Source organism: Sarcophilus harrisii, chromosome 3 (genome assembly GCF_902635505.1).
Source record: "Sarcophilus harrisii chromosome 3, mSarHar1.11, whole genome shotgun sequence".
Classification (NCBI taxonomy): Eukaryota; Metazoa; Chordata; class Mammalia; order Dasyuromorphia; family Dasyuridae; genus Sarcophilus; species Sarcophilus harrisii.
Genome location: NC_045428.1, coordinates 220132006 through 220157957, shown reverse-complemented (window position 1 = coordinate 220157957; position 25952 = coordinate 220132006). Strand labels below are relative to the sequence as shown.

The 25952-nt window shown below is 36.5% G+C and overlaps 1 protein-coding gene across 3 annotated transcripts in view; it reads right to left on the bottom strand.

The window, feature by feature from the left end:
* SLC9A7 (solute carrier family 9 member A7) overlaps positions 1-25952 on the bottom strand; it is a 195090-nt gene that overhangs the window by 21048 nt on the left and 148090 nt on the right. Inside the window, exons 13-14 of one of the 3 annotated variants that reach the window (XM_031959079.1) lie at positions 16491-16550; positions 8911-8974 (exon numbers count right to left, since the gene is read on the bottom strand). In XM_031959079.1, the coding sequence (XP_031814939.1) occupies positions 8911-8974; positions 16491-16550 (124 nt within the window). The remainder of the gene's footprint in view (positions 1-8910; positions 8975-16490; positions 16551-25952) is intronic. The other 2 variants (XM_031959080.1, XM_031959081.1) reach the window with 2 other exon arrangements.

Here is a 25952-nt window from a genome sequence, read left to right as displayed (position 1 = left end):
TGTATTCTTTAGCCCCAAAGTTTTAAGGATCCCGAATAGGCTTTACTGTATCAGAAAGGGCAAAATATTTGGACAAATTCAAAAGAATACACACCTAGAAAAATAAGGAGACTTCAAAATAATCATATATGTTCTGAGCCCCACTACATATAATTTTTTATCCTCCAATGTGTCTTTTTCTGTTGAATTTTCAAATGTAACTTTCCCCTAGAAAGTGCTTGAGGTCGGCTTCTATCAGGCAGAACATAGAACAGGTAAAATCTCGGGAGGAGGCTGTTACAAAGAAGCATTCTGTGGAACAAAAGTATTTTCATGTGCCCAGCAGATGGCCTATTCAAACAATTCTTTATTGATCCAGTAACACAAATTCCATTCACTGGATGATTAGGGACAACAAGGGACTCTCTTTGTCCAGAGCCTGCCCCACTAGTAGCTTTCATGTACTGTAATGGGGAATTTGTTTTCCTGCTCAGCCACATTAGACTCATATGTGGGGGATAAGGATAGGATGGAACAAGCTGAGCTGCTGTTGAACTCCTTACTATTTTGTCCTGCTATTAATTACCTTCTTCTCTCCAATATCTCAGTTACCAAAATAAAGTTACTCTAAAGCTTCCAAAATGATCACCCAAACTTGACATTTATAAAGATCTAGAGACTCTCCCTTTCCCCTCTGTACCATGTAAGTGCAAAAAGCCTAAACACAGAATCAGAATACTTGGCCCTGAGAATATAATATGTGATAACTGGAACCACAGAGACTTAGCGGGGAGAGGCCCATCCATGGCTGCCCTACCACAAACTTTATAGATGGGATGACCTAGGGCCTTGCACATGATGCATAAGGGCATCTAGGTGGTGTGACAGAGTGCCTGATCTGGAGACCTGAATTCAAACCCAGCTTCAGATACTTACTAGTCAGGTAACCCTGGATAAGTGATTTAACCCTGTTTGCCTCATTTTTCTCATCTGTAATACGAGCTGGAAATGGCAAGCCACTCCAGTATCTTTGCCAAGAAAACCCCAAATGGGTCATGAAGTCACGACATGACTAATACACAAAAACAAACACATAAATGAACAACTCAATGAATAAATAAAGAGATAAGTACAATTATCATCATTACTACAAAGACAGGCAGCTTTGTATAATAAATGAGAAACAGTAAAATGGTAAAAAATGCTGCTGTACCATGCTAGTACTATAAATTTCCATGGGAGAAAAAGGCCACACTCAGCAGTTGTGCTACAGACCTGATTAGAAGGAACAATATAGTAATCTATTCATGTTTGCTGAGGGGATAAATGGATATGTGGAAGGCCTAGAGTTCCCAAGAGCTCTAAAAGCATTCTGATTTAGAAGAAGAAGAAGAAGGCGGCAGCTATTTTTAAGGGCTGAATCACCATGGGATCGGGGGTATGTTTCTGCCATAGAACTGGCTGAGAGTCAGCGTGGCAGAGTAGAGAGAGATCTGGCCCAGAGTTGAGAAGATCAGGAGCACAGGGCCAACCTCTGACACATTCTGGCTCTGATCATTTAACCTCTTAAAGTTACACAAAGACTCTAAGATATGTATGGATCTGCACTATTAACAATGAAATTAACAACGCTGATGATGATAATGATAATAGCTAACAGTTAAATGTGCCCAGGCGCTGTGCTAAATTTATAATTATCATCTCATTTGATCTTCAAAACAACTCTGTGAGTTTTTTAAAAATTATTATCCTTATTTTATTGTTGAGGAAATTTAGGCAAATAAAAGTTAAATGAGTACCCAAGATCACACAGCTAGTAAGTGCCTGAGCATGGATTTAACTTAGGTCTTCCTAACCCTAAACCTAGTATTCTGTCCACCTACTTACCATATAACTCTTGTCCTACTTACATCTCCATGGAACTGGTTTACAGTCAGTAAAGATTACAGTTAACTTAAGGCACTTCTCCAAATGAGACAATGTCAACCCTGAGAGTACCCGGGGGACCAGTTTTTAACATGTTTATGAAACAAATGGAACAAAAAGTGCCCAGCAAAATCTTTTTAGCCTTTGCAGATAACATTAAACTCATTCAGAGAATTCAGTTCCAAGCCAGTGGGAGTGAAATGTAGAAAAATTTCAAAAAGCTATATGCGTGAGCTGGAAGAACCTGAAAGAACTTCAAATTGGGCAAGAAGATTACCTATTCTGGGGGAAAAAATCTGAATTACTCTTATAGGGTGACAGGCCCTCTGCTTTCATCTCTAGTATTTGGTTTAGACCATTCCCTAAAGATGATGACACAACATACTGCTGTAGCCAAAAATACTGGGCATTGTTGAGAAGGGTATTAAAAACAAACAAAACTCATTCTCTAACAATTATGTAAACGCATGGAACATCTGTAGTAGAATACCAATTGTAATTCTGCTCTTTTCATTTGAAGAAAATCTCCAATATCACAGTATCTAAAATTAACATTCCATCTTTTCTGGATTTATCTTGTATCAATTTATGGATCTACTGTCTCTTCTATTAGAAGATAAACTTCTTGAGGTCAGATTCTTGGTCGTTTTTTTTTCATCCCCAATCCATAGCATAGTGCCTGGCACAAAATAAGTACTTAATAAATTCTAATTCATCAAAAAGGTCAGAAAAGTTCAATTAAATAGGGGAAGTTTCTATATGAGGAAAGATTTTTAAAAAACATCAAAAACCTAGGATTCCTTAACATGTGAAGAGGACATAAGTCATTCAAGGAGACCTTTACTAACTCTACTGGTATCTCTTCAAGTGCTCTCCTGAAATTCTCTTTTATTTACTCTGTATATGTTATACATGCCTGGTTAATTACCAATTGTTTTTTTCCATGAGGATATGATTTCCTTGAAGGTAGGGATTATGTTTGCTCCTTTTTTGTTATCTTTTAGTCTTAGCATACTGCCTGGCATATAGTCAGGACTTAGTAAATAGTCATTGATAATGAATGTCACTGATATATTTGTTCACTGGTTCTCTCAATATTAAAACTAGGACAAACCCCTGAAGATTAAAAGTAAATTGAGAATAGTTTTTTAAAAAGCTACTTGTATACAAGACTCCTAAACTTATTATAGCTTACTATCTACCAGGCACAAGATAATTTAGTCTGAAGACATGAACAGGTAAAGTTAAAGAAAAATGAAGATGTTTTGGATGCTGGGTTAATAACTTTAGGAATATTTTGTGGTGATATTCTATCTAATTCCAAGATATTTTAGAGGTCAACTATACTTGTATCACAAACCACCTCTTTTGGGGAGTGGGATAGGATTGCTAACAAAGATAGAGCACTGGAATGTAAAGATATGAGTTTGACTCATTAAAGTAGTTGTTTAGGACAGGTAGGTGGCACAGTGGATAGAGTATCAGACCTAGATTCAAGAAGACTCATCTTCCTGAGTTCAAATCTGACACTTTCTAGCTGTATGAAGCTGGGCAAGTCACTTAGTTCTGTTTACCTCAGTTTCCTCTTCTGTAAAAATGAACTGGAAAAGGAAATGGCAAAGTACTTTATTATCTTTGCCAAGAAAACTTCAAATGAGGTCACAAAGAATTGGTCACAATTGAAACGACCAAACAATAAATGAGAATGAAAAAGTTGAGGAATTATGTCCTTCCTTCTCATTCTGTTCAAAACACTTCTATTCTCTGATTACAAAGAAGCTTGGTGCCCATTGTTGCATCTTGATCTCTTCCAGGCTATAAATGTGATTTGAAGCACTGTATTTATTCATTTAACAAAATTCCATGCCAAACAAAATGATTTGTCAATTTGCTAATTTAGGGATCTTATTCACAATAATTTCATTCAAGAACATCCAGTAAGATAAATATAATCAATATTCTGTTTATTACTATCAGGGAAGAAAAGCAGTGGTTCTCCAGCAAAATAACTATTTGGACATGTATACTAATATTGTATTTAATTTATACTTTAACATATTTAACATGTATTGGTCAATCTGCCATCTGGGGGAGGGGGGAGAAGGAGGGGAAAAATTGGACCAAAAGGTTTGGCAATTGTCAATGCTGTAAAATTATCCATGCACATAACTTGTAAATAAAAAGCTATAATAAAATTTTTAAAAAGTAGTGGTTCTCTAAAACAAGAGATTTTAACTTGGGGTCCCAGAATAATTCAGGAGAGGGGTACTATAAACTTAGATAAGAAAAATCTTTATTTTTATGAATCTCTAACTACAATTTGACATTTTTGAATTTTAAAAAATTTTCTTTTGAGAAGTGGTCCACAGACTGCTAAAAGAATCCAATCTAAAACATAACATTCTGAGAATCTTTGCTCTGGAAGGTTGGGTAATGATTATTCACCATTCCTCTTCATAGGATGCTCATCAACCAATCAACCAACCAACAATTTACATTTATTAAAGTCCTAATTTACAGGCACTGCATTTGGTACTTAGGATGCAAGAAACAAAATATATATTTTGGGATAGAGATTTGTCCCATTCTATGCAAAATCAAATGTGTGTGTATATATAAATAATTGTTTTCTACTTCTTTGATATCTTTTGTTTTGGAACATAATCTTCATTTCCAAATATATCTGTCCCTTCTGTCCTTTCAGTGAGCTATTCTTTGTTTAAAAAAAAAAAAAAAAAAAAAGGTTGGATGGGGAGGGAGGAAAGCAGCTCAGCAAAAAAAGAGCTTGTTGCTCTACCCCCACAGTTTTTCTATCTAGTCTGTTAGCTAAAACCAGAGGTCTTCATCCCAATTATTTGATATGGTTCCAAATCAGCTTCTATCACTTATTTGCCTCTAATGGAATACCATTACTTATTTACTACTTTGTGAAGAAAAGCTAAAAAGATTCATACTTCTGTATTTTACACAAATGGATTTAAATAGAACTCTACTTAAAAGCTATCGTACCATCAATTCAAGGAAAATTACAAGTTCTATGATAGCTAGTCTATGGCAGAAGGCACAAGAAGAAAAGAATACAGCAGGATAAGGACTAAGAAAAAAAACAAAACAAAACAAAGATCAACCATTGCCACTCCAAAGAAGAGTGGCAGTAACTGCTATGGGGCAGGGTGCAAAGTTGGTGTGGAAAGAAGAGAAAAAGTATAAAAGTTAGTCCCATTGGCTGTCCAGGTAAAAGGGATTTTCACTGACTGTTTCCCATGTCTGGGATGTGTTTTCTCTTCAGTTCTGCCTTCTGATTTCTCTAGTTTTCTACAAATCCCAGCTAAGATTCCACTTTCCACAATTCCCCTTAATTCAAGTACCTTCCCTGTTAATTATTACCTGTTTACCTATATAGCTTGATTGTATCTTATTCTTTGCATGTTGTCTCCCTCATGAGATTTTGAACTCCTGAAAGGCTTAAAGGACTCCCTTTTGCCTCTGTATCACCAGGTCAAAGTACAATGCTTGGAACACAATAGGTCCTTAATAAATGATTACTGACAGGTTCAGGACATTGGAGATATGATTCTTTCATGAAGATAAAAAGGAAAACCCAAATTAAGTTAACTGTCAGTTAAAGCTATCAGTGAAGAAGGAAACATTTCAGAAAAAACAGCTCTATGTTGAGGGGCACAACAAGCAGAGAGATGCCTTCTTTACTTTGAAGGTCAACCTCACTAAGAAAGTCTAAATTTTCTGAAGGGTTCTTTCACTAAGCACATACACATGACCCGACTGTGGGAATCTGGTTTTTTTCTCCTCTGGGATATGTTGGCATCCTGCCTCAAGTCAAAAGCTTTCTTGGGGCTAGTCCTAATATGATCCACTTAAATAAGTTTCAGAGTCTAGCCATGTAGCTGCTAAAATAAGCTGCTACATCAATGAATAAAACTGAAAGGAACTTGGGGAAGGAAATGAATGATGTGTTGGGAGTTGCAGCCAGCATAAATCTCAGACGTGTTAAGTATTAAAAATCTACTCCTTACTGGGACAGAGACAACACTTCCATGATAGAGGCAGCTGGGCTCCAGCTGACCTTTGTTTTGGTTGCATAGAGTACTCCCCAAGCCAGTTCAAGGGAACAAAGCAAATGAGATTTTTTTAAAAAATGAGTCAGAGCTGCTAGGGAGGTGAGGCTCAAATCTTGCCTACATTATTTTTGTGCTTCTCTTATGGGCAGTCACATATTCCAACTGACAGTTCATTTTCTCCTCCCAAATGAGCTAATATTTTTCTCTGGCAGTGACCCCTGTTTATAACCTCGAGCTTCTTAAACTTGAGAGGAAAATCCTGTAAGCAGCAAACGATAAATGTTTTCCTCTACAAGTATGATTAAAAAAACAAAACAAAACAGGAAGAACATATTCAGATGCTACATGGCAAAGGGAATTAGCCCTTTTCTATTCAGATGAAAGGCAGATATTTTGACTTTTCCCTGCTCTCTGCAAGGGCCATGGCCATTGATCCTATGATTTTAATAATATGTTCAAAGGCACAGCACTCAGGGATCCTTTCAAGGCAGGGGAATCAATTTGTTTCCATGCTTTAATCATACCTAGGATCAGTGTTTTCCTGCTACTTAAGAAAAACTAGAACACTGAGAATGAATTATAACCAATTGTAAATCTCTTCCTAAGAGAGGTTGGGAAGGAGTGAGGTTCAAAGCCAACTTCTCTGTTTTCCCCTATACAACTTGCTGCAGAAGAGCTGAGCTTCTGTCATGGCCATGTTAGGTGGGTGCCGGCCTCGGGGCTTTGCTAAAAGACCTTTGTTTGTTATCTGTGGTCCAGGGAATACCTCCCTTCATAATAGACACAAAAGAAACTCAGAAGAATTTTCACAATGCAAATAATTAATTACTGTTAGGGCTGCTAACTCTGATTGTGGCTGACCTCAACAAATTCCAACATTGGTAGGAAATTGAAAGTGGAAGTGGGAGAATGATATTCAGAACTATAGGAAACTGATGACAAATACGTCAGTTATTAGCCTAGCAGAGCAATGGGGAAAGTTTAAAAGTAAAACTTTGTACACAGAGGGGACTCAATATATATGTGCTGAACAGAATGCAAGTTGTAGGAAGCTCCTACTACAGGTTCAACTGCAATGCTTCCTGCACACAACTGGTGCTTAAGTCAGCACTGACCTCAAATTTCATCTAATGAAAAAAGTTTCTGGAGCTTCTGGTGGAGAAATAAAATGGGCTTTATTCACTTTAATATTAAAGTTATTCTTTTATATGAAGAACTGAGAATTCACTGCCTCTCAAATGTCTCCAGTTTTAAAACTTGTGACACCCTACCAGTTCTACTTACTAAAAGCCTACTGGATAGACTGTGCAGTGAATTCAGCCATATGAACTCCAAAGGAATAAATTTCCCTCCAGAAAATGGTAAAGGGACTGCACTGTTTTCTTAGGGCTTTTTAGAATAGTGTTCAGTTGACTCTTAACCGGTATTCTCAGAAAAACTTTCCCAAATGGAGACCTTTAAAAGGAACTTTAGGTTTCTGTTTTGCAAAACTTTATGGCTATTTTCCATATGCAAGATGAAATTCTTTTCAAAAAAATTAATAGATCAGCATTTAGTGTCCACTATTGCTAGACAGGGTGCTAAGTATTGGGGATACAAAGAAAGGCAAAAGAAACTTCCTTGAAAGCAATTCTTATTTGTAAGATTCCCCTGGAAGACAATGTAAAGTCTTCTATTCCCCTCAATTAAATGATCTTCCAGGTGCAGGCCTTTTCTCTCCCTTTCTAAAGCCCTAAATCAGAGCCAAAGAGCAAAAGGGCAGCTTTTCAAAAGAATCTTTGAAAACAAGTGTTCTCAAATCAATTCTTTTGGGACACAAGTGGCCAATTTCAGCATAATCTCCAAATGCAGTGCAAAGTTTGGGAGGGGGTATGATTCACACAGACTCCAAATTATTGCTGAAGCTCCCACTTGAAAAGGTTTCCCTTTATGTTCAAACGCTCCACACATTAGCTTTATGGTCCTAGGCAGGGGGCCTGCAGTTGACTTACAAGTTGCACATAACCTTCTCTGTTAGTGAATCAGTGTGTACTATCACCATCTCAATGTGAATGAAACCCACCCAATTCAAGTTGGAAAAGACAATAGTAGAGATTTAAAAAGAAAAAAAATCCAGGCACTATATTCTCCAGCTCAACCTGATTTATGAAATGGAGACATTGAAATGGGTCTAAGAAATCTCAAATACTTTGAATGCAGGGATAATTTTAATGCAAAGCTGGTTCCAGGGAGAGGCACCATTTAGATTAGGATTCTTAGCCTCTTTTCATGGACCCTGATGGAAATCTGGTGTAGCATATGGATCCTTTCTCAGAAAAATGTTTTTTTAAAAAAATACATAATAAAATTAAATATATAAATTTAAATTAGATGTTAATAATAATAATTAGTGTTTATATAGTACTTAAAGGTTAAACACATTAGCAAATTTCCCAACTATCCCCATTTTACAGATGAAGAAACTGAAGTAGATAAAGGATAAGGGACTTGTTCAGGGTCACATAGTTAGGAAGTGTCTTAGGCCGGATTTCAACCCAAATATTCCTAACTCCAGGTTTTTTTCCCCTCTTCCCCCCCAGACATAGGCCCCTGAAGTACACACTACCCAGTTTACTGGCAACATATGCATAACTGGTTCAAGAAACTAATCCACATTTATGAATTTAAGCCAAACCTTGTACCCAGGAGCTACAGTCTCTATTGATAAACTCGTTTTAGAAGGGCATTTTAGCCCTTCTCTCTCACTTCAATCATTGTGGAAGTATATACTCAACACTGAAGTGGGCAGGGAGGGAAAACAACTCAGGAAATCAGGTATAGCTGGTAAATGAATGATAGAGCATGAATATCTCATTTTTCTCCTCTCACTTTCTGACAGCTGGTTGCCTCCCTAGGAGGGAAGGAAGAAAAGTTATTGCTGACTTACCCCCTGTAAGACTTGAAAGCTGTCATTGCTGGGTGGTGGGTCTTGATCTGGATCAACTCCAACTCTGTAGCCATGCCAGGGGGAAAAATAAGTAGAAAAACAGAAAACACAAAACATGTTTAGATGATGGCAAGCACTCTAGTTTGAATGTAACCAAGATGTCAATCACCTTCCCAAAGCAGCCTGAGCAGTTAGCTAAAAGGACAAGAAAGCTTTCATGCAAGAATCATTTGGGGAAAAAAATTGAGAGAAAGAGAGAGAAAGCACACCATTCCCTTCCTAGAAGGTAGGGCCTTGTTGACAGAAGGTGCCTTGTGTGGTGTCCATGCTGAGTTGGTACACTGCTGAAATTCAATAACTCAAAATTTGTGACACTTGTAAGTCAAACAGTTTTATCCCCCCTCCAGATGAGTCCTATATAAGGACTTAGAATCCTGGTTCAAAGGTTTATCTTTGCTTCTGCTGTCTCCCTGCCTTTCCACCTAATTTCTCTTCCTGTCCAGAACTGCCACATTGGGGACCAGCAAAGGATGATGAGTAAAGTCTAAATTCCTCAGGAAGTCTTAATATGCTGGTATCCACAAAACAGTGGAAAGGTGAAGTAAACTTAGTTACCCAACACAGTGGGTGGATTATGGCGTCAAGAATAAAGGCTTCTGAATAACGTGACTAAAAATTAAAATCAATGGCATTTAAAACAATGACAACAATAAATTCCACCTTCCCCAGTTACTGAAAAAAAGATTGCTATGATGACGGTCATAGGATTATAGACTTTTATATTTAGAGCTATCAGGGACCTTGAAGGTCATGTAGTTCCATTTCCTCATTTTCTAGATCAGGAACCACAAGACATGGCCAAAGTCATACATTTGATAAAGGGGAAAGGCCCTTTGATTCCAAATTAAGAACTCTTTTCAATGTACCATATTGTTTCACCTTTTTAACTAATTTCACAGACTCAGTGGGGATATTTAAACAACAACTTATCATCTTTCTTACTTACCCCAAGCCTTTTATCCTGCTTCATTTTGAGGAGAAATATGGCAAGGATAACATGAGGAAGTGCTGAGGTAGAGAGGAGCAAGGGACAAAAGTGTGATGATTACTCATCAAAGTTCCTTCTCCTCATCAATTCTTATCAAAAATAGGAAAGGGGACAGGAGGAAAATCTAACTCCAAATGGGAATGCATTACTGCGGAAGAAAGGGATGGGATGGAAGCTGACTTGAGTCAGAATAAGAATCTGATATCCTGAGTTAACATGGGTGCCACAGGCTCATAGGCAGGTAGGGATATTTTCATTACTGCCACTTGTGTGCTCCCAGACACTTTTATACTCAGAGTATTCAGAGTGCAAAGAAAGAACATGAAAAAGAGATCATAAAAGTTGTAACATTAGCTCATATACTTCTACAGACCCAAATTTCCTCTTCTACCCTAAGTTCCAGATGCCATTAATTGAATTACTTTGGGATCAAAGAAACTAGGAAAGGAGCATGTAGAAGGCAAAGGGAAAGAATTGCCTGCTATCTTCTGAAGCAGGTGTAATTATATATTAAAACCACTAAGGCAGGGCTACTTAAACTTTTCCCACTCACAGCCCCTTTTTACCCAAGAAACTTTTACATGATCTCGCATATATAGGTATATAAAACAGGTATACAAATCAAACATTTACAATATTTCACAATTCCCACATTCAATTATGAGACCCTATGGGGGTAGTGAATAACAATTTAAGAAATTGAGCACTAAGTTACCAGATTTCCTAACAATGGTCGAACCTTTGTGGACACAGATGCCTCAAATCTGATGAACTTTCCTGCAGTACTTGGAGGTAGTGTTCTATTATAGCTTTTTATCAAAGAGACTCGGTGTATTTGGATATAGCTTAGAGTCAGGGATTAAACTCTATCCAAATGTGTGCACTTGAGCCTTTAGGAAAATAAGAAGAGAGGGAGATCATGGGTGGCTCTCTAATGCAGGAGCAATCCAATCTAGGGTCATAGAACTGTCTAGAGAAGTAGCAGCCAAATTCCAATGATTTTAACACTAGGATCTAAAAACACCTGCTGTACAGAAGTGACCTCAGGGAGGGCAGCACATTCAATCATACTGTCGCTCTTATAGACATAAGAAAACTATACTGAGAACCCTTTAATGGAAATTAGAGATAAAAGCCTTTGCTCAAATGTACTACAAGCAATTATAAGATACCTAGCTATGGAGCCAATATCAGCCCCCGCATTGGGAGGCTTCAAGCCATTGTGCTCTGGATTAATTTACTTTGATTATCTTCCAGGCACCAGGTGCATGAATACAGTAGCAGAGAGCCTGGTTACCCTAGAGAATCACTCAAATTGCCCAGCAGAATGCCAGGTGAACAAGCAAGTCTTGGTCTGACCACAGAGACGCTATTGTGAAAATAGCTGCAACAGATTATGTGATCTGAAGGGCATGTCTGTTAGTTGCAGTACAGCCAAGAACATAGCCGTTTGGATTTGCCAGTAACAATCTCTCTATTCTGTACAGCTTATTTTGGGTGGGGGAAGGCAGAGGAGAAACTCCCAGACTTCTTAACCTTTACAAGTGATTTCTGTGATGTCCAAGATAAAATGAATTTCCTTTTTCAGCACAGTTGAGATGGTAAGTTTATAGGTTAAGAGATTAAAAAAAAAAAGCCTGCCTGAGTAAGTCCTTTACTAGATGGGGGAAAAATATTATTGAATACTGTAAAAGTTGCCAAATACCACCCCCTTCCATTTAGACTACTTCCTGTTCACTAATCTGTTAATAAAAGGACTAAAACACACACTATCGCTCCCCCTACTCCACTCCTGAATCATATTAAGAGTCAGTCTTGACTGTTTTCATTCAATTCTGGAAACTTCAGTGGAATTTACTCAAGCAAGAAGGAGCAAAACCAGACCTTACCCCCAGTTCCTATAGGTCTCAAATGCAAATATTACATTAGGGAAAAGGGGCACATTAACAGAATGATAAAACTCGCTGGCAGTAAATCTATGCCAAATTAGGTTCTGCATAACTTCAACAACCCTAATGCATTCATACTGAAAACATATTTACTCAATCAAGTCTATCTTTGAAGCAACTATGATCAATACAAGTTATTGATATAGTCAGGCATATAATTCTGAAGCACCATTTCTTTCTAAGTTGAGTATCAAGCTTACTCCCAATCAAATTGATACTCTATACCCAAGGACCTACCTACAAATTCTGAGATCCTGAAAAGATAAAATTCATAGGATCACAGAATGAGAGCTGAAAGTAGATGTTATTTTACAGAGGAGGAATCTTAGGCCCAGGGAGTTTAAAGGATTTGTCCAAGGAGAATGAGAAAAAGTTAGGATTAAAACCCCTATGTCACCTAAATTCAACTCTCAAGAAGACCTAAATTCAAATCTAATCTCAGACATTTACTAGTTATGTGGTTTTTTTCTGCTTTAGTTTTACTGGAAAGTAGGAATAATAATAGCATCTAACTCCCAGGATTGTTGTGAAAATCCAGTAAAATGATATTTAGAACTCAGTGCTTGGCAAATGCTAGATGCTTAATAAATGCTTGCTCCCCTCCTTTCTTTCCTTCCATCTCCTTTCCCTTTCTTCCATCCTCTCTCCCTTCCTCTTTTCCTTTTCCCCTTCTTTCATCCTCTTTCCTTCTCCTCTCCTCTTCCTTTCTTATGTCCTTTCCTTCCATCCTTCCTTCTTTCTCTCTCTTCTTTCTTCCCTCCCTTCCTTCTTTCTAAGTCTCTTAGTCAAAACAGTAAAACCTTGATTAATTAAAATACTAAATAACAAAAGTTTACCCCCTAGTTCATTAGAAATTTCAATTTAATGCAACAATCTTTGTTGTTGAAAGTTTCCAAATGCCTTCCATCTCTATTCCCACCTTAGTGACAATATATCAAACACAACTTGCAAGACTCCAGGACCAGCACCATAAGTGCACACAAACCTGGAGATGATTGTATAAAGAGTTTAGGTAGAATTTTTAGGGATCTGGAATGTGGTCAAATTCCTGATATACATTTTGTTTCTTGTAATTTTTTTTTCTCTTTCGTAGAATAATTCAGAGAAAGGGAGAAAGAGGAAATCTAGCTAGTTGGTTCACTTTTCATCAGAATTTTACTATAGCCAGCCCCTTGCAAATGCGTGCTGTTCATGGTTGTCTATACTTTGTCTGACTTTTCCTGAAATTTCCTTGTTTTTTGACCTTCCTTTGTCCTTCCAAACTTCACCTTCCACCACACACAAGTTGCCAAATTGATATTCTCAAAGTACAGCTCGAACCATTTTATTCTCTTGCTTAAGAAGCCTCCTTCTTACCCCTAAGACCTAATCTGAACTCGTTTGTGCAGTTTTTAAAGTCCTTGAGAGCCTGGTCCTAATGTACTTTCCTAAGCTAATTGCTTATTAATTCCCTTTCTGACTAACTGGCTCTTGCACACAGGATGCCGTTTCATGTCTCTGCTAATTTGCACAGGTTGTCCTGCTTGCCTAGAATGCCTTCCTCCCTTTTCATCTCTGTCTCACAGCATCCCTACAAAGCTCAGCTCAGCTGCCACCTCCTTTCACAGATTCTTGGCTCCTTCATTGCTAGTGTCATTTCCTAAGCCCCTAAAATTACTTTATATATATTTCAATATTATTGAATTAGGGCTGGATCTTTGATTTCAACAGTTAGACTTCCTGGCTGAGGCCATCTCCTCTATCAATGTAGATACCTTCCCAGAAATTTGTGACCTTAGAGACCAGCCTAGAGCAATGAGACATTGTGATTAAACAGCTAAGGCTAAGAGGCAGAACTTAAACCCAGGACTTGCTGGCTACTAGGCCAGCTACTTACCTATTGCCTTTTTCAACACCTCGTATGCACATGTTTTATTTACTTAAAATTTAAAATCCTTAAAGGCAAGGCCTGTTTTAGTTTTGTTCCATCTCTTGTGGATCAGTGCTTGCTTGGCAACAGTAAGTAACATTTGTTGAATGAATGAATATGTGGCTAACTTCTGATAGCAGCCATGTGCATTTGTTATCAATAGCCTTCTCAGCCCAGGCTGACTCTAGAAGCAGCTTAAGCATTTAGCCAGTCTCCTGACCTTGGGATGCCCCAAACTTTGCTGGACTCTTGTGACTACTCTAGCCCTGATGCCTTGCCTTGCCCTAGTTGCCACTAGAATAAAGTGAACAGGGATAAATGTCTAGGATAAATGCTTTTGGGGAGGGTAGTAATTCAGGGGGTCAATGGGGTTAGAGATGAAGGATAAAGATTCTAATAATTGGTTTCAAAACAGAGATCTGAAGTTTTTATCCATACCATCAGTTCTTACTATCCCCACTTCACCAAGATAAAACAAAAGGATAGGATTAACCCATCCTCCTTTTCACACATGCTCCTTTACCAGGACTTTTTTCTTTTAGAGTTCCTTTGTGGTTTACTTATCCAGTTTTACTTGTGTAAACAGTTTGGAGGGATTGAGAGGTCAGGAAAGCAATATAATTCAGTCCCTGTGGCTGAATCAAATTATCCTTGCAGAGCAGGAGGAAAATCTATTTGCCAGGATGCTTACTTTGGTGTGTCTGCTTTGATACTGGGCAATAGTGAATACTAAGTATTTATATAATATTCCTGGTGTTTGTATTTTCTAATTTTCCATTTAGTGACATGCTAGTACCATAATTCTGGATGAATTGTCCACAGGAACCATTTACTTCTTTGTGACCTTGTCTGCCATAATGATTTCTCCCCAGCTAGCAATTTACAATAATCTGAAACTTTACACTGAGTTTTATTATTCTGAACCACTTCAACAAATCTCCTGATAGACTAAAGTTAATCTCATCAGAGCACCAGGAAAGAACTTTTTCTCCCAGAATAAACAGCTCCTGATTATTTTTCTCTTCATTAGGGGAGAAGATGAAGGTAGAAAGGAGCTTTATTATCAAAAGAAAAAAACAACAACAAAACCAAAACCAGGTCAAAATTTAAGCAGATTTCAGCTGGAAAAATAATCCAACTGGGCAAAAGTGATTTCATTCCTGAACAAAATACCTCGAGATATTTATGGACTCCTTTTAACACAGTCCTAAATGTCAGTTTTTCTACCAATTTAGTTTGGAATCTGCACATTACCTAGAAGGCATATTGCATGATAGCCATACAAAATGCACTGAAAATTTACTTTTCATTTATTGGGGGGACATGGAGAATGATTTTAATGAGTCATTTAAAAAAATGTGATTGTGGAGGTCTGCTCAGGGTTTCATTATGTAGTGGATAAACTTGGAAGCTTTTTGTAAATGCCAATGATTCCTAAAGCTTAGCTTTCTTAATTAAATATTTACATGATGACTTAAAAAAAAAAAAGAATGGAAGGGAGATGAAAGATGCTTTAAGCTCAATGATCTCTAAAGGTTCCCAAGTTTAAAACGTTCTGAATCTAAGTATCTGGGTTTATAAATTTGACCAAAGGAATGAATTTACCCAAGATGGTAAGATTTTTTTTTTTCTTTTTCTTTTCTTTCTTTTTTTTTTTTTAAATGGTAAGATTTTGAGGCATGGTTTCCCCAAACCGAACTGATGTCTGAAGTCAGAACGGCAAAGGAATAAAAATAATTATTTGATAATAGAAGCAATTTAAATACTACACTGGTTCTGAATGAACTCTCTGTGGTCACCACTGCACACTTCTTAGAGAAAAAACACAAAACCATATTTTAGAGAGCCTTCTTAATGACAGTTAATACCTACTTCACTGCTGCCTATAGGGAAAGATAGTTTAGCAACATCAAAAATAACCACATTTTCTCAGGTAGCTTCTTCTATAAACAAGGAGATCCAGAACATCAAGAAGGAATACATTAAATAGGAAGAAGGGAACAAACATTACAACTATCCTTCCGATTGCTATAGCCTTGACAGTTGAAGCACACTTTGGGAGGAAATTTATACATTGAAATGATAAGAGAGACTTCTGAGAGTGAGTTCTAGTTAGCCATTTATGGTTTGTTTGGAGGTTTTTTGTTTATTTTGTTTTTAATATGTGGATTCACAAAGGTAAGAAAGAAGACAACAAAGAAATAACAAAATGAAAACCATAAGACAAAGTTAGCGTTCAGTAAAGATTCAATCCATTTTTTTGCATCAGTCAATCCTCACTGAAATGGGAAAGCTCAGCTCAGTTCACTGCTAAGTTAAAAATGATTCTAGAAGATCCAACTGGATTTCTGAGGGTGCCTAAACTTACCAAAGTTTTATAAGTGAAAACCAGCTAATTCTGATCCATGTATGATAATAATGGAACTCTTCATCACGTTGGGGGGAAAAAAGAATCCTGGGAATAATATTTATTTAGTTTATTTGAAGCAAAACTGTGGATTAGGATTAACATAACACTTTTTGTTCAATATGACAGAGGAAAACAAAGAGTAAGAGAAAGTGAGAGGGATCTTGTTAAAAAAAAAAAAAAAAAGAAAAGAAACGTTGCATTAGAAAGACTTGAAAAGCCAAGCCCCAGGTTAAATGTTATGATGCAAAAAACTCATCATGTCACCTGAAATACCTCCAGCAGGTTTCACTGAGATCCTCTTCTGATGGATCCTGGACACCGACTCTGGTATAGTACAAGAATGGAATGTAAGCATGATAGGAACAGATCAAATTGGATGGGTTTCTTGGCAAAATGTCCACACCAATTCAGGTATGCTTTAATTTAAGAAAATCAACATGAAAATCCATATGCAAACAAATAAACTAGGGGGTGATTACAATGGATTTTTAAGAACTGAGCAGAAAGTCAAGACACATAGAAACTTAAATGTATGTAACTGTCAGATGAAGATTAACTAAAGATAGAATGGAAAGATATGATTTGATATATTAAAAACAATCTGATTTATAATAGACTTTTCCAGGATGTATTTTGTTGCATAAAATGAGGGATACTTGCACCAAAAATGCAATGTTAAAAGTTAATTACATAGCACATACGTTTTCAAAGGAAACATGAATTTGAACTGGTTTTACTATTTAACTAGAACAAGATTTATTGAAAGAATCTGGCAACATTTATAAAGATACAGCCTTCTGCCCGTTTTGAAGAAAAGTGAATCTCACAGGCTCTAACACTCAATTGGTAAATAGTAAATTTCATTTCTGTTCTTTTCTCCACTTACTATATGGTCTTAAATATAGTGATTTGATTTCTTTTCTCCTCTCTTGAGCCATATGGAAAATGGATGAACTTTATTTGCAATTATATGCAGCAGACTGCATTTATTAAATAGCACTTAAGAGTTTACATTAGTTCATTTATAAACAAACCTGTCAGACAGATAGTGCCAACATTAACATCCCTATTTTGTTGAGAAGAAAAGTAAGGATCAGTGAATTTCAGTGACTGGCAAAGATTACATAGTAAGTAAATTAAAGAAGCTGAACTCAAATTTAATTCTGATTCCAAATCCAGGGCTCTTGCCATCACTCCTCACTGGGCTATGAAAAATGAATGCCCAAGATTCTCATTATAGTGCCAAGTAATAGTTACTGTTACCATTCATTCTCATGCCTCCCTTAGGCAATGTGAAGGAGAAAAGTGACAGAGGGCTTCTGATGGAAGGCTAATCTAATTCAACTTCAAGCCAACAACATGGCACTTTTAAAAATGGTATGAAGTATTGATTATTGCCACTTCCTACAATCAAGATATAAAGCAAGAAAAATACCCAATGCTGCTCTTGAGTGCCAGTATTTGTGAAACCTTTAAACTTTACTTAAAAAACTATCAAAAATGCAACTTACTGCATAATAAGCCTATTGGCTCCATATGCCTGTATTGTTTACAAAGTTTATCCTTCTCAAGATTTTTTAAATCTTTCTGTTCAATCAGTCAAAAAACCATTAAATCACATAAGCTTCTGGATTATAACATTAAAGTCTGCCTCTTTTCCCATATTTAAAACATATACATCTTAGCTAATATTAAAATTATGCTCCTTTTGGCAGAACAGAGAAGGAGTAGAGGGGAAGAGAGGAAGGGGGAAAAGAGAAATAAAAGTATGGAGAGGGAAGATAGGAAAGGAGAGAGGAAAAGAGGAATGAAGAAGGGGAGAGAATAGAGGAAAGAAAGAAAACGAGAAAGGAGATGAGAGAAAAGTGAGAAAGGGAAAGGGGAGAGGAAAAAGGAGTGAATATAGTGATGGGAGAAGAAAAAAGGGAGAAAGGAAAGAGGAAGGGAGGAAAGGAAAAAGGAGAGAAAGAAAGAGTAGAGAGGAAAGCTTGAGGAGAAAAAGTAGGGAAAGAAGGGAGGAGGGGATAAAAGAGAGAGTGGAGATAGGGATTGGAAAAGAAAAAAGTAAGAGGGGAGAAAGAGCAAGTGAGAAAGCAAGAGTAAGCAAGAGAGTGAGAGAGAATACTAACTGTTGATTTTTCAGGAGGTGGTAGATAGGAGCATGCAGACTTTCAGTTTCTTCTCCCTGCTATTCTAGCTACTCTTGGAATAATTTTTATTATCTCATTCTTCATTAACCTTCCACCATAGGGCAATCAGGAGAGAGAGAAAAGAAACATTTCCTTTTCTTTGCCAAAGTTTCATGATACGACAGTGAATTTCAGGAACTTTGTGCATCAATTTGAAGCAATCAAAACCATTCTTTCTTCATATATGGCTACAATGAACTTGCTTTAGAAACAATTTTTATAAATGGAGATTTTTGCCTTTTCAAAATAAGAATCAATTTGTTAAATATTTATATATGTATTTTTAATAAATGCAGTGAATTATTTACAAGCAATTCTTGCTCATCAATTCTCCAGCAAAGTTTTTCTGAAGTATCCCCAACAGTCAAGAGTTGGCAATATTTTCCTTTCATATATTGACATGAAAGTAACACCTCATTTTTAAAGAGATGGGTTTGCACATGGCTCTCATTCTCTTATTCACAATAAACTTCCTGTGGAAGGACAAGATTGAATAGGTATCTTTTGGAATGATAGGAAGAGAGTCTGCCAGATAGCCTGAACTGATAAGAAACAAAGATCTTGGAGAACCCTCTCCAAAAGGCCATTTAATATGGAACAAACTATTATCTGGAACAACTGTTGTTATAAGCTATAAACACATGAATGAAAATAAAGATGATAAATGACTATCATTGTATCCTGTGGAATAAATGGGAAGGAACCACACAAGCCAGAAACAAATCCCCACTTCAATCTTTGAGACTCTGAAGCACCACTGGGCAAAGAAACCTCAATCCTATTCAAACCCTAATCCTGGGAAAACAATTATTTCCACAATTACAAGTCTGAGAGTCTAGAAACAAAAAAAGATTTTATATCTCTAAGCAGTCATATGTATTATTAAGGAAAAGTTGGGAGTAAGCGGTTGCCTTGTCATCAAGAGGACTAATAATACCTTTGAAATTGTTGTTGCTGTTTAGTTGATTTTAAGTCATATCCAACTCTCCGTGAGCTATTTGGGGTTTTCTTGGCAAAGACACTGGAATGGTTTGACATTTCCTTCTCTAGTTCATTTTACAGATGGGAAAACTGAGGCATACAGGATCATACAGTTAGGAAGTATCTGAGGCCATATTTGAACACAAGAAGAGACTTTTCCTGATTGCAGGCCTGGCATTCTATCCACTGTGCCAACTAGCTGCCCAACTTTTAAAAGTCCTCAAATATAATTTTTTTCATTGTCAAATTTAAAACCTTACAAAGTGCTTTGAAAATTTTAATTGGGAAATTTGATATTCTTTATTAAAACCTGCTTTAGGCCTTTTCTTTCATCTTCTATACTAGTTCATTTGGTGACTTCATTAGCTCTTTAACAAGTATAATGATCCTCAAAAAGCAGATTGATTCTCAGATATAAAAATCTTGCCCTAATTTCTTTTCTGTGCTAATCACACATCTCCAACAATCTTTTGGATATTTGAAAAACTTGTCTTGTAGGCATCTACAAAACAGAACTTATTCTTTCCCCCTCCTTCCCTTCAATCACCACCCCTTTCCAAACTTCTCTATTACTGTGGAGAACATCATATCTCTTCCCTCACATTCCTCCTCTCCGTCCCATAGCCTTCAATTAATTTTTGATTACTCACTCTCACTCACACCATATATACAAGCTATTGTCAAATCTTATCATTTCTACCTTTACAACATTTCCTATACGTGTCCTCTTCTCTCCACTCATATACAAATCAAAGTTCAGGTCCCTTGTTCCCCTTCTAAATCGTCTTCTTGCCTCAAGTCTTCTCCCACTCTAATCCATTCTCTACTGAGCTATCCAAGGTGATTTTATACAAAATGTAAGTCTTAACTTATCAACCTCTCTATTCATTGAATACCAATAACTTCCTATCACTTCCAGAGTCAAATATAAAGTTTTCCTCTTGTTCCTCACAAACCTTGTCCCAGGGATGATTTTTCAAAGCCAGACATTGTCAAAGCTAAATGTTGTCCTAGAAATTTAGATCTGGAACTGCCTAAGAGCAGATTCTTTGAGAAGGGTTTGGGTTTGGAATAAGTCACTATACAAATATTAAGTTTATGGTTTGAGGAAGAAAGACAATGGAAAGTATTAAAAAAAAGAATTGTCAATGATGAAAACACATTCATTTTATTCATTATTAAAAATTTATTGTTTTTACTGTCTCCTGTGCAATAATTCCATTTTATGATACCTTTTATTAGAGAATTTATTTGCTATCAACATGCCCTTAGGAAATAAAAAAAAACATATATTACAAGCTGCTGCAATGAATATGTCAAGATGACCCAAGAAAAGTTCAAAACAGAGGTTTAAATAACAAAATAAGACTTGTTTTTTAAATCTCTTCAAAATATGGCCCCTTCCTACCTTTCCAGCCTTCTTACACTTTACTCTCTTTTATATTTTCTATGATTTAAGTAAATTGACCTACCTGTTGTTTATCAAAATGATACTCTTCTGCTCTCTTTCTATTTAAATTGATTGTCCTTCATGCTTGGAAATGTGAGGCAAACCTCTATCATTTCTATCAAATCTCACTTTCTATAGGAGGTCTTTCCTAATTCTTCCAGCTGCAAAAACCTTCTCCTTTAGGGGAACCATCATCTATTCTGTACATGGGGCAGCTGAGTGGTACAGTAGATAAAGTATCAGATCTGGAGTCAGGAAGATGAGTCTGGCCTCATTCATTTCCTAGCTGTGTAATCCTGAGCAAATTATTTAACCCTGCCTTAATTTCCTCATCTATAAATGAGAAGGAAATGGCAAACTACTTCAGTATCTCTTTCAAGAAAACCCCAACTGTCAGTCTTAAATAGGACTGAGACAATAAGACTCTGTACATACTGTCCATATATCTAAATATTTACATCAGAATTTATACTCAGTCCTTGAGGGCAGGGTTTGTGTTTTGTTTCTTTTGCCTTTCTGTGTTTCCCCTGTGAATAGCACAGTGCTTCGGATATAGTATGGGCATAATAAATGCACATAGATTAACCTGCTGATATCCTGCAAAGACATTTTCTTTGTAATCTTTCTAGTAATCGGCAATAACTGATATTTATATAACTCTTGAAAGTTTGAAAAACGTTTTCTCATTTGAATATCACCACAATCCTATGAGACAGGTACTTTTTTTGGACCATATTTCAATTACTCTTAACGGAGACTCTTAATGGAGAACTAAGCTCTACTAATGCAGGTTGGTAACCATTACATAACCATAACTTAAAACTTAGGGAATTACCTGGGGGGCAGCTAAGGGACACAGGGGATAGAGCACTAGACTTGGAATCAAGAAGGCTTCTCTTCTTGAGTTCAAATTCAGATTCAAACACTTATTAGTTGTGTGATACTGGGCAAGCCATTTGAATCTTGTTTGCTTCAGTTTCCTCTTCTGTAAAATGAGCTAAAGACAGAAATGGCAAACCATTCCAGTATCTTTGCCAAGAAAACCCCAAATAGGGTCATGGAGAATTGGACATGACTGGAAATGACTGAAAAACAACATCGAAAGGTTAAGTAATTTGCCCAGGATGCAGTCAGTATGTGTCTTGAGCTATATGACTTGCACCCATCTTTCTGACTTCCAAGTAGCATCTCTATTCATTTTGCCATCCTGCCTGTCATGAGATAGCCATAATAGGTATTATTCTACTTTTACAGAAGAACGAACTAATTTTGAGAGAGGACAAGTGGCTGTTTGTGGCCACAGAGCTGGTAAGTATGGCAGCAGCATTGGAATCCAGGTATTGTGAATGTATGTGGATAAAGAGCACACTGTCCAACATTGTCTCAAGATCCAATTTAATCTTTGTTTTCATTCAGAATGAAAGCTTTCTTTAAGTGAGCTCAGTGAGACTACAGCATGAAAGGAAGTTATAAAATATATCATGTATGCTACACAAACCTGAGCCATTTCATCTCCTATAATGTTTCCTTATGCTATTCAATTTTAACAATTACTTCCATTCTTCTATTATTTAGATTTACTGCTATACTCTGCACCTCTAACTTGGACAGTCCTGGGTTTTTGTATCCAAGAGCAAATCAACTTATATAGGACCATTCTCCAGTTCTATGTAACGTGGGGGGTTCCAACAGCCTACTCTTGACAGAAGTTCAAAACTGCCAGAAAACCACAAAATCCTGCAGTAACATCCTCCATTTTATGTAATAAGTTAACAACAAAAAAGAATTATCCTATGGGAACTAAACTGAAGGCAGTCTCTGAAAGAAGTCTGTTGCTCTCATTTTTAGTGCTAGACTCATATTGAGGAGACTTGGATTTGAAAGCAAGGTCTAACACTTATTAACTGTGTGACTGGAAGTTTCTTCATCTGTAAAATGGTAATAATAATAATATGTGTATTATGAGGTTGCTGTAAAAAATGTGTCTATGTGAGTCATCATTATTACCATTAGGGAATTCAAAGGGAAATTTGGTCCCACATTACAACTTTGCCCTGCCTACCCCCCTCAAAATAGAGAGAATTTCAAAAATTATTTCAGGATTAATTTTTAGTACTTAGCTGAGAGAGTACTGAACAGTATCTCTTACAAGTTTAGCAAATTCAATTATCTGTTTCCTTAGGCAAAGAGATGGCATAGTAAATAAAGTACTGAAGTGAAGAAGGCCTCAGTTCAAATCTCACCACTGACTTACTGGCTATGTGACCTTGGATAAATCACTTAACCTTTGTTTGCTACAGTTTTCCCCCAAATGGGGATAATAACAGTATCTATGAGGATCAAGGGAATGATATTTTAAAAGCATTTGATACAAAGTCTGGCACACAGTAGGCTTTATATAAATGTTTAATATCCCTTTCCCCTTTCACTTTTCCAGAGCTCACATCTTTAGAATTTGATTTTACTTTTCCTGTTGAAAAGGGAGGTTTGTGATTTTAAACTATTTATTTTATGATCTGGCTTCCCCTTCTCCTTTCCCATGGTTGATTCTGCTTTTCAAATGCTGCACAACCCTTACCTTACTTCCATTTTGTCTGGTCCCCCTGAAGCCCTTACCAGGTGGTGCATTCCAATGGGGTGGCCATCTGTTTTACTCCAATAACCTGACCTGTAACTGAACCTAACACAGAACACTGACTAGTCTATCACTGTGATTTTTTCCTGACTCTCATAAGAAAGTCGTGAATGCTGTCCAGAATTCTATTCAGGTTTGGCTTTAAAAAGAAAGCAAAACAAAATGAACAAATAAACAAAAAATCCCAACATACATTTGGAACAACTATCAAAATCCATAAGCCACAATAAGAATTATAGCTTTTCAAACTGCCTGGTTTAATTGCGTTGTCTGTCTGTGTTGAACTGCTCATAGAAGCAAATCTTCAAAAAGAAAAAACCTCTTTTTCACTTATCAGCCTCAGAAGAAACAGACCTCAAGAGGTCAGACAGCCCCATCTATCATTATCATTATTTCCTGGCTACTTTTGTAAGGGCTTCATACTTGGTATTTAAAGCTCAGATTAAAGAAGCAGTAGAATTGTTGCATCTGTTTTTGCCTAAAGATTATGCATAGTAAACCAGGAATTTGTGTAGAATTGAGCTGTGTTCAAGATGAGACAGGAGATTTTTGTTCTTAAAGTAGTAACTGTAAGTAGATGTGAACTTCTAAGGAAGTGAAATAATATAGGTTTGCTGTGCTATGTAGTATAATGGAAAATCATAATACCAGGAATTTTAATAAGATATCTAAAAGAATGTCCAGAAAAAGTGGTGAATTTATTTTCAGACTAAAATAAAAAACAATCTGAATATTTAAGATCTGCACCTACACTTAATAAACTTCATTAAGAATTTGGGAGTTTGCTTTGAGCTGTTGTGGGAATAAAGATAATTTTGCTTAATGTTTATGATTAGTGCTAATGATGGAAGGTTCTAAAATAGCTAGTATCCGGTTATGGTTTAATACTCATTAATACTTCCACAGAATTGAATTTGAAGTGCTATGTATTCATTCACTTTTTACTCTGTAAATGTAACTTTATAAATGTCTTTATTTATTAAAAGGCAGCCAGTTTAATTTTAATTTTTTTTTTTTGCACAGGACCTGTGATATTGTGAATCCTTAGTTCTTCCTGCCTCCATATCTCAACTGAATGAGCACATGTGAATTATAAAAATATCTATTCATAATTTTTTAAAATTCATAAATTGTTCTGTCTCCAATGCTGTTAGTATTCATCTATAGATAAAATAGAGAAGGCTCTTTCAATAACTCTTTCTGTATACAAAAATATATCACATAATATAACAATCCATAATATTCATAAGGAAAAATTGGAGTCTTGGAGAAAGCTTCACAAGGGGCCTACATGATTCAGGCATGTCCAAGTATGTTTCTAAATACATTTCTGCTAATAAAGGAAACAAGAAACCTACGATTTATGCTTTTTTTTTTTTTTTTTTTTTAGTAACATTCCAAGCAAAGCCAAAGTGACAAAGCTTCCTCTTCCCAACAACATACAATGTTAAAGACATGTATTTTTAAACAGCCAAAATTAGGTTGAAGCATGAAAGAAGCTAATAAGCCTTATCACAGGTATGTGTTAGGAAGGAATATGTACCATCTGGTCATCTAGCATCAGTCCAAACAGATACTAGATAATTAGATGTTATAGATTTGGATTGAGAGGACCTACATTTGAATTTTAATTGTAACACTTACTAGTTACACCATGGGATAACTGGGTGGGGTACAATGGACAGAGGGCTGGAACTATCAGAAAAACACTTTTTCTTCCTGAGTTCAAATCTGGTCCCCCAAACCCTTAAGAGCTAGGCAGGTCACTTTACCCTGTTTGTCTCAGTTCCCTCATTGGTAAGAAAAAAATGAACTGGAAAAGGAAATGGCAAACCAAAAACCCCAAATGGGGTCATAAAAAATTAGGCACGACTGAAATGACTGAACAATAATTGCTAAGTGATACTGGGCAAGTTCTAAAGCTCTGTGAACCCAACTTTCTATCATGGAAAATAAGGGTGATAACCTTTCTCTTTGGCTTGCTGTGAGACATTTTATGAAACAGAAAACTGGAGGGCCATTTAAGTAGATGTCAGATGGCTTCTTGCCTATGATGCTGTAAAGACAAAATAGAATGCAATGTAAATTCAAATGGAAACCTATTAATAAGGTGTATATAAAATTCCCTGAGGGTCACAAATTGACTCAGTTTTAAAATGTAATATAACTCCTATATCGGATTGCTTGCTCTGGGGAGAAGGGAGGGGAGAGGAAGGATAAAAATTTGGAACACAAAGGTTTTGCAAAGGTGAATTTCAAAAAATATCTTTGCATGTAGCATGTATTTGGAAACATAAAACACTATTTAAAGCAAAAAAAAAAATGTAATGTTACTACATTTGATATGTTTACTTATATTTTTCTATTATATGTCAATTTGATTTAAGCCATCATTGCAGAATGCAATGTAGCCTGTGGGCTGTATTAGACTTGGAATACTGAGATCTAGGTTTGTACCTAGTACAAGAGGT